Source organism: Psammomys obesus, unplaced genomic scaffold (assembly GCF_907164565.1).
Source record: "Psammomys obesus unplaced genomic scaffold, mPsaObe1.curated_primary_1811, whole genome shotgun sequence".
In the NCBI taxonomy this organism is placed as follows: domain Eukaryota; kingdom Metazoa; phylum Chordata; class Mammalia; order Rodentia; family Muridae; genus Psammomys; species Psammomys obesus.
The window spans coordinates 3,386,769-3,396,245 of record NW_026587032.1 but is presented as its reverse complement, the minus strand read 5'-3'; the positions used below and the strand labels follow the sequence as shown (position 1 = coordinate 3,396,245).

Here is a 9,477-nt window from a genome sequence, read left to right as displayed (position 1 = left end):
ACACACACATACACAAACACACAACCAAAATAAAAAATGTAGAGCAAATCTGTAAGATTGAATGGCAGGAAACTGTAGGTTAAGGAAAGAGAAAGAGTACATCACACACAGCCTGAGAGCTCAGGCTGTCCAGCCCAGCAAGGCAGAAGCCCCAGCCCTTGCTGAGATAAACACAAGCAGCCATGTTTAGCTACCCTGTACCACCCACTGAGTCCTTCTGCAGCAACAGCCCGTCACAAACAAACTTCCAAAACATGCAGCCATGTTTGATGAAGCATGCAGCCAAGAAAAGGAGAGAGTACTGCAAGTTACAAAGATTTATTGCCAGCCTGGGCTTCCAGTCCAAAACCTGGGCTTTTCAAAGCTCAGGAAGTTGTCATGGTGCAACCTGATGTGGGCTCCACTCTCTCCGTGGGATCCTTGTTCCACATGGTGGCTGCTAGGTGACCCACTCTGGTGTGAGTCCCTGTTCCCTGATGGCGGTGGGCTCTGAGGCTGGCCTAGCTCTCAGAGGCTGCGTGGACCTGCTCTAGCGCAGGCTGGGCCCTCTTTGAGGCCAGGCACCCCAGACTTGACCCTGAAGAGGAAGAGGTGAAGCTGGATAACTTGAGACTGAGAAGTGAATGGGTGTGAGACAACAGCCACCTGTGAGCCAGCTTTCCCCAGACAAGTCCGTGTGGCTCCTCTGGCCTGCACAGTATATATATACATATAAAAATAATAATAATAATAATGTGTTACCAAGAGTTAAAAATTCCAAAATTTTATATAAAAGCCTGGGTTTGGGGCCTGAGGGAGGAAGATACTGTGACTATCTGGCAACATTCTCACATGGCACTTACTGGTCGCCCTAGACGGTACCTCCCCATCCCAGCCCCTGGACACCTAGCACCGGAGCAAATGTGCTGTTAGGTTTTTGGTTTTATTTCTTGTCTGATATAAGGAATCACATCCCTTATATGTGTCCTACCAAAAAAGGAAAGGTGTGGAAGTCATGCCTGGAAGCGATTGCTCTGGCTCCCCAGGCTTTCTGCTTCACCCTGCAAGGCCCGTGGGCAGCACGGAGCTGCCTAATGGAGCTCGCCCATAATAACTCCCACAGGGTTTCTGCCACACGCTGCCCTGCCTCTCCAGGACCCATCAGCACCGGTGTTGGCTGGGCAAGCTGAGAAGACAATGTGTTTAATCACGGAAGTTAATGGGGGGACAGACTGAGACTGACTACCTAGGCCTCTTTGCTGGAGGAAAGGTTTAGAGTGGAATGAGAAAGATTAATGTTCTGTTATTCTGGTTTTGAGTCAGTGACTAAAAAGAAGAGCGGGGTTGGGGATAACTTTAGAAAGCCAAGGTTGGGTCAGTTTGAACTTAAGATTCCCAAACATGTTGGTTCCCATTCCTTGACTGTTTCGGACATGAACGAAACTCTTGGATAGCCGGTGGGGGTGGGGAGGAGCATGGCTTACAGCCCAGCAGATGTCCAGACTTGCCTGGCCCATCATCCCACAGGAGAGGGTGCACACTGATTTGTAGAGAGGGTAGAGAATCATAAGGGAATGGAGCTGGAAGCGGGCAGGTCTGGGCCTTGGGACTCAGAAGAAGAGGCGTGCCATCTTGGTGCCCCTTCGTTCTGTGGCCGTGGCTGCCAGGCTATCTGCCCTTGAGAGAGGCGGCGATCTTGACACAGCCCAGGCGCTTCCCATCGCTGCTCAGGATGATCTGGATGCGGTAGTTGCCACTGCTCAGCCAGCTCGGCAGCTCCAGGTCAGGCACTGTGAAGTTGCTCATGGGCAGTGAGTAGGTGCCCTGAGGGGAGGAAGTGAACCCGGGTCAGGGCTGGCCTCTGCTGCTGACAGCCTCCAGCTGTGATCCACCCTCCCCTCGCGGTCCATTTAGAGGCAGCAGCGCTGCTGTGGCCCTTTTCCAGGCTGAGTGAGTAGAAAGGGCACCAGTGGTCACGGCTAAACTCAGAGCTGCCCAGTTTCACAGATGGCTAATCCAAGGCTCCTGGCCCCCAGCACGGCGGTTCTCATATCCATAGAAGCAAAGACCACACCCCCTCTTACTCTACCACAGAGGAGCAAAATTAATGCGTCGCGCCCCAGGTACTCACTTCCTTGAAGGGACAGTGGCAGGGCAGCCCGTAGGTGTGCAGGGGCTCTGGGCAGGGCTCTCCAGGGGGAATGTACATGTTCAGCAGGTCACAGAAGTCCTCATAGGTACAGCTGCCAAGCTGTTCTACACAGGGGATCTTGACCCAGAAGCCAGCCACTTCCTTCTCCACGGTCAGCTCCACCTGTCACAGGATTTGACCCGGGAGCCAGCGTGAGCTCCAGGGCACGCATTCCGGCAGTTGCCTCTCGTCTCACCTCATGACCAGCTGTATAATAAGACTCACAGCCCAATCTCAAAGTAATCCTCCATACCTTTCTATGGATTTGCTTGTTTGAGACGCAGTCTACAGATGTAGACCAGGCTGGCCTTGGGCTTACAGTGAATCTCCTCTGTCTCTTGGTGCAGGGTACCATGGGGGGAGAGATGGTTTGGCTAGGGGGATGCTCCGGCTGAGTCCCAGGATTCACCTTTCCTATGTGGCGGGCACTGCTCATCAAATGTGAATGCCCCTTCTTCCTGACCCATACATCATCTTCCAGTTGTCACTCTCTAATGAGAGGAGGCCACACACTGACATCACACTAGCTGGATGACTGTGCCATGTGCCCTGGGTGGGCCTGCCTTCCAAACCCAGTCTTAGCTATAACATCTTTATGTTGGTTGTTCTTGACTCATATTTTCTGTTGCTGCAGACGGCAGAGTTATATATGGAAATGTAGCTGGGTACAGCACTGAGCATCATGGTACCCTAGAGGAAAAGATAGGGGAACTTGCAAGTTCAAGCCCAGTCTACTTATCTAGACTCTGCAAAAACAAACCAATGGAAATGTATGGGGAGATTCCTCTGAGATTAGTCTATGGGCCTTATTGCAGCTGATTACAAGAGCTGAATGACCTCCTGAGACCCAGCTGGATGAGAAAACCAGAACATGCTTCCCACGGCCAAGCTACCCTGATCCTGATCCCACTCCTGTTCTAGTGGCAGCCTACCCGACCGAGGAGAAGCCGCCAAGCCTGCCTGGCAAACAGTCTGGTTGCACTTGGCACATACAGAAGATTAACGCTATTAGTTGCCATGCATACAAGTTGTCTCTCAGAACCGGATCTGTGTCCCACCGAAGCCAGCAAGGGAAAAATGCACAGAGTGAATAGCTGGAAGTTGGCACTCCGTAAGTGATCCCTGCGGATATTACAAGCAGGAGTGTGTGTGTGTGTGTGTGTGTGCATGTGTGTCCATAATCATCCACTTTGCTTTTTGAGTCAGGGTCTCTCGCTGATCCATCCAGGCTGGCTTGCCAGGGACCTGCCCATCTCCACCTCCTCACGTCTAGGGTTACAAGTGCGCAGGCCACCACGCCTGGCTTTTATATGACTTCTGGAGTTGGCTACGGGTCCTCATGCTTGCACAAGAGGCATGTTATCAGCTAAGCCATCTCCACGTCCAGGAAGCCACAGAATTCTGCTGTGCGCAAGAAACTGAAACTGCTTGCCTCCCTGGCCTGCTCTGCTAACTAACATGAATCCTCCCTGATTGCATGCTGACCTTTCCTCCAGCCTGCCTCCTCTGCTGGGCAAATCTATTCCTCTTAGATCAGGAACAGTGAGAGGGTCTGGGCTGGAAGATTAACGGGTTCAGCCCCAAGGGAGTCAGTCAACTTCCTTCAGTCTCTACTTCCTCAGCTGGGAGCAGGATGTGTTCTGTTGTCCTGCTGAGGATACCTGCCCAGCACTTATGAGCCTCAGACTACAAAACCCTCCAGCTACTTCACTTCCCTCCTCCCCTTACTTAGCCAGGGTCCCAAAGAGGGACGTGGGCCAGTCACAGTCTAAACAGGGGTAAGCAGCCGAGAGCATGAATGTCTGTGGCTCTTCCCCCACCACTGCTCCCCAACCCAGGAGCGGCATAGCACTGGAAGCCAGAGCAGCAGTCACTGAAGTTAACTGGTCCGGAGGCAGCAGACACACCTACCATTAGGGGATCACAGCCAATGTCTCCTGTCCATCTCCCACCTGCGGCCAGCAGAGCTCAGAAATATGTCCTCCTCGATCCTCTGCCTCAGCACTTGTTCACCTGGCACAACTAAACCATTCATAAAGGAGACCCGATGGGGTCAAACAGCTAAGAGTCATCCAGGCAGTGCTGGCGCGCACCTTTAATCCCAGCACTGGGGAGGCAGAGGCAGGCGGTCTCTGAGTTTGAAGCCAGCCTGATCTACAGAGCGAGCTCCAGGACAGCCAAGGCTACACAGAGACACTGTGTCTCAAACAAACACACAAACAAAACAAGGTTAAAACAACCAGGGCTGGGGAGATGGATCCACTGGTAAAGTGCCTGCCAGGCAAGCAGGAGCCCCTGAGTTCAGACCCCAGGACCCCGTAGGAGCTAGGCACAGGGGTACAGGCCCAGCACTGGAGAGGCAGAGGCAGGCAGACCCTGGGGCTCACGGGCCAGCAACCTGGCTGGAATTTTGAGCTCCAGGCACAGTGAGACTCCATCTAAGGTGGAGAGAGATTGAAAAGAACACCCAGCACTGAGCCCTGGCCGCTACATGCACGTACATACACATTCTGAGGCAGACATACACACATAGGCACACACTCATACACTCAAGATCCAATTTCGACAGCAGAGAAATGGCATTCATGCCACACTGGCAGACTCAGTCCAGTAGCCAGTCTGCCTTTTCCATCTGGACAAACTTTGTCCTTGCATCCACAGGGCTTGGCCTCCAACTGCTGGATGATAACTAAAGAAAGTGTACTGGCCCAGCAAAGAGAAGCCATGGGCAGCGGGGCAGAGTCACTGACACCTATCCAGGTCTTCCAGCCCAAGAGGTTGCAGGAAAACCGACAGTGATTGACAAGTCAACAAGTACCAGCACAAACTGAGCACGTCCTGTGTGCTAGGCTCTCAGCAGAGTACCATCCACATTTACTGATTAACTCAGTTCTTGCTCAAAAAATGCCTCAGACAGAGGAACTGTGATCGGGCCCAACAACCCAAGCTGTTGAAACTGAGGACGCCTAGAACCCCCGGGTTTCCTGTACTTCCTTCTAACTGCTGGAATTCACAGGCATGCACCACCGTGCTTGGCTCCCAACAACCTTCTAAATGATCAAAACTTGGTCGAGAACAGGTCTGGACCAGAAAGAGAATGCAGGGCATATAGTATATCTGAGAAAGGTGGGGATTCTAACTAGAGAGTGAAGAACTACAATAAGTGGTTTCACTAGAAGCCATACACATATATAAAATACATGCAAAACAGGGCAATGGGTGGGAATAAGCTCATATTCCCAAATAAATGTAAAAAGCACGTGAACTGTGAACAGGCCACTTAGGCTCATGAGGGGCAAAGACTCCTAGACTCTTGGCTTAGTGTAAAAAAAAAAGAAAAAGAAAAGAAAAATCATTGGAAAAGAAAGCGCAGCTGTCGGTTTAGGTGTGAACACGGTTGACTGTTTGGAGACATTTTGGCTTTGAATATAAAAGATCTTTAAAACCGTGCATCTGAGCCAGCAGGCTGGCTTGGCAGGTTAGGGTGCTTGCCACATAAGCCTGGCAATCTGATTTCCCATCAGAGAACCCACAAAAAAAGGGGAAGAGAAGTGGGTGTGATGGCACATGCCTTTAATTCCAGCATTTGGGGAGGCAGAGGCAGTCGGATCACTGTGAATTCGAGGCCAGCCTGGTCTACAAAGTGAGTCCAGGACAGCCAAGACTATGCAGAGAAACCCTGTTAAAAAAAAAAAAAAAAAGTGGCAGAGAACCAACTAAACAACTTTGTCCTCTAACCTGTATGTGCTCACTTTACCCTGTGTGCCTCACCCCACATACCATATGCACACACAATAATAATAATAAATAGAATAATAATAAATAGAAATATTTAATGTGAAGCTACATAATAAGTAGATCACTATGAGGACAAATCCTAGCCAGGATAACGTCTTCCATGTTGGCTCATTAATACAGCAAGTGTTCTGGATTCTGACAGGATCCAGAACAGCCAACGATGACCAGCTACTGAGAAGGCATGTAATAGAAGCTAGGCGCAGTGGCACATGCTGTAATCTCAGTCCTCAGGAGGCACTGGCAGAAGGATCAGAAGATCAAGGCTACCCTCAGGTACTTACATTAAGTTCTGGGGAAGCCTGAGCGTCATAAGACCCTGGCTCAAAAGAAGAGAAACAAGCCTGGATATGGCTTTGGTAGCGTGCTCACCAAACATACATGAGAGGCCCTGGGGTCCATTCCAGGTGTGGTAGCACAACTGCGATCTGAACACGTTGCGGGGTAGAGGCAAGAGGGCCAGGAGCTCACAGCAAGCTCAAGGCCAGCTAAGACTACATGAAGCCCTTCCTCAAAACCAATACACAGATACAGAGCCCTGCCTATTTTCATATGTATTTATTAAAAATAAACACGTGCAGTATGGATAAAGAACATAGGGTTAGTCATTTTGGCTGTGAGAGTCCATTTGTTTTATTTTCTTCCCTTTGCAATCACATTTTCTTTTTTTTTTTTTTTTTTCTTTTTTTGGGTTGAGAGGTAGTATTGGTTTTCTGTTTTGAGACAGGGTCTCTCTCTCTCTCTTTGTGGCTGTGGGTGTGTGTGGGTGTGTGTCCGTGTCTGTGTTTGTGTCCATGTTTGTGTGTATGTGTGTGTGTGTGTGTATACATACACGAGGCTGTCCTCACAGGCAGCCTGCTTCTTTTGCTGGAATTAGAGGTGTGTGCCACTACACTCAACTTTACCTGCAGTCACACTGACCAAGTATCAAGCCAGGTGTGGTGGTTCATGCCCTTAATCCTACTGAAGCAGGCAGGCCTGCCATGAGCTCAAGGCCAGCTTGGACTTTAGAGAAAGACCCTGTCTCAAAACAAACCAAAATAAAATAGCCTTACGCCCATAGCTACTGGCTACGCAACAGGACCACACAGAAAGGAGACCGTGGTGAACAGCGGGCAGTCATATCCAAGTGAAGGTATGGGTGATTCCCAGCGGGCACATGGGTTTCCCTTCCATCCTCTTACCCTGAGACTCTATGAACCTGGGTAAGTCTGTGAAGGCTAATCCCTCACAACCCGTGAGCGTGCACCTCACGCATGCTCCTGCCCCTTCCCGACCCTCTTCCAGCTAGCCGAGGGCTCACCTTCTGAGGAGAAGTGAGAGGGACACTGGTCTTGCCCTCAGCGCTGACAATCACATCTCCAGGAACAACAATGGGGTCAGGTTGGATCGTGAGGCTCTTGATCACTGCGGGGTCCTTTCCTTCATCACAGTTATCCCAGGAGAAGCTGTCGACTCGGGAAGGCTAGGAACAACCAGACAGCAAGGGGAGAAGTTGAGGATAAGAAATGTTTTGACACAGAAGAGTTGGAGGCCTGCACATTCCCCTCTGAGCCCCACGGTAACAGTCTATCCCATTCTTCAAGCAGGACTCCAAAGACAACATCCCAAAGTGTGAGGCTAAGGTCCGTTATATCAGACCTTGAACTTCAAAACTGAGGGGGCTGGGATGTAGCTCAGTTGGTAGCATGCTTGCCTGGCATATTGGAAACCTCAGGCTCTATCCTTGGCACTGCACAAATCTAGTGTGGTGACATGGGCAGCCCTTGGGAGGTGGAAGCAGGAACATCCAGCATTCAAGGTGGATTCAACTACATGGCCCATTTCAGGCCAGTCTGGATACACAAGACCCTGTTCCGGGACAGGGGAGGGAAGACTTTAGCTGGGTGTGGTGGTACAAGCCCATAATGTAAGGACTCGAGTTAGGGCAAGATGCTGGAATGTTTGTGGTCACTCTAGATCAACCTGGGCTACAAGGAAAGAAGGGAGGAAAAGAAGGGAGGACCCACCCCTAGCTAAGGAGGTATTGGCAGTTCATGGCTGCTGAGAGGGAGTCATTATTCTTTGCAGGGAGTGGGGTGATACTCACAGGGAGCCCATGCCCTAAACCATGCACACATGAGCAGCACTGATTGGACTCAGAAGGTTATTAAAAGGAAGAGGAGGAGATGAGGATGGTAGGCAGATGTGCTAGACAACTGGTGGGGGAGGGGATGTGGGGCTGGGTATGATCTAGAAATATTGTATAGAAGTCAATGAATGAATAAAATATTCTTTTTAAAAAATGGGATTAACCTCACCTAGTTCTGGGGGCACCTTCCCTGCGCTCCCAACTCCTGCCACCCATGTCTCTCCAGCCAGCTTTAGGACCAACCACAGGGCAAGCTCCTGGAGGAGTCACCCTTGTGTTCCAGGACGGGAGCCTGCCCAGGCCCCACCCCATGTCCAATCCAGGGCCAGCAACAATGGGGAACACATTAACACAGAGGGAAACAACAGTGGCCCAAGCCTCACCCTCCAGGGAACAGGACCCACAGGACAAGATCTATAGGGGTCCCTCACTGATGAGGTAGCCCAGGAAATGACTTTCCCATCTCGCAAGCACATCCTTACGCCACTGTCATGAATCACGCCATACCCCCAACCTGAGTCATGCACCACTCCTCTTCAGAGACACTTACTTCTCCCATCTTCCTCCATGTGCCCTAGATCCAACACATGTGACCACCAGCCCCAGAACCTAAGGATCTGGATTCCATCCTCTCCCTCCATCCCTCTTAAACACACTCATATTCTTCAAGGACCCTCAGCATTGCCTTTAAAAACCTGCCGATCCTGCCCCCCCCCACCCTGACCTCCATCTTAACCAATTCATAGCCATCGGGGTCCAGAGGGAACACACGATCCATACTAGACCACAGCCTGTCTCTGCCCAGTTTTGGAATCAAGACACACGAAGCTATGTGACCCTATGACAAGAGGCGCAGCACTGTATGTAACCCTATGACGCAAGGCTTGACACTGTCATGGGTCAAAACTTTTAAGCTGGGTTCTAAGCATGTGCATGTGTGACTCAACACCAAGCTCAAGTTGAAGGGATAAGACTAAGAGCTTAAGACTGTCCCTGTGGAAAAGGGACAGAGTCAATCACCCATACAATCTACTACAGCTCTAAAGGAGCCAGACAAGGTGCCACACAAGAGACACCAGCACTCGGGAGGCTGAGGCAGGAGGATCTCAAGTTTGAAGGCAGTTTGGGCTATAGTGAGACCCTGTCTTCAAAGAAGAACAAAAAGCAATAGAAAACCAGCATGGGGCACATGCCTGTAATCCCAGCACTTGTGAGGCAGAGACAAGAGGTGGCTTAGAAGTTCAAAGTCATCTTCAAATACATAGTGAGTTCACAGCCAGCCTGGGATGAAAAACAAACAAACAAACAAACAAAAAACAAAAACTCTGTCTTAAAAGAAGAAGAAGAAGAAGAAGAAGAAGAAGAAGAAGAAGAAGAAGAA

General features: G+C 50.4%; 1 protein-coding gene across 1 annotated transcript in view; it reads right to left on the bottom strand.

The window, feature by feature from the left end:
- Positions 1–302: 302 nt before the first annotated feature.
- Gm2a (ganglioside GM2 activator) overlaps positions 303–9,477 on the bottom strand; it is a 12,625-nt gene continuing 3,450 nt past the window's right edge. The window contains exons 2-4 of the mRNA XM_055602904.1: positions 7,269–7,430; positions 2,111–2,293; positions 303–1,803 (exon numbers count right to left, since the gene is read on the bottom strand). Coding sequence (XP_055458879.1) covers positions 1,648–1,803; positions 2,111–2,293; positions 7,269–7,430 — 501 coding nt within the window. The 3' untranslated portion in view covers positions 303–1,647. The remainder of the gene's footprint in view (positions 1,804–2,110; positions 2,294–7,268; positions 7,431–9,477) is intronic.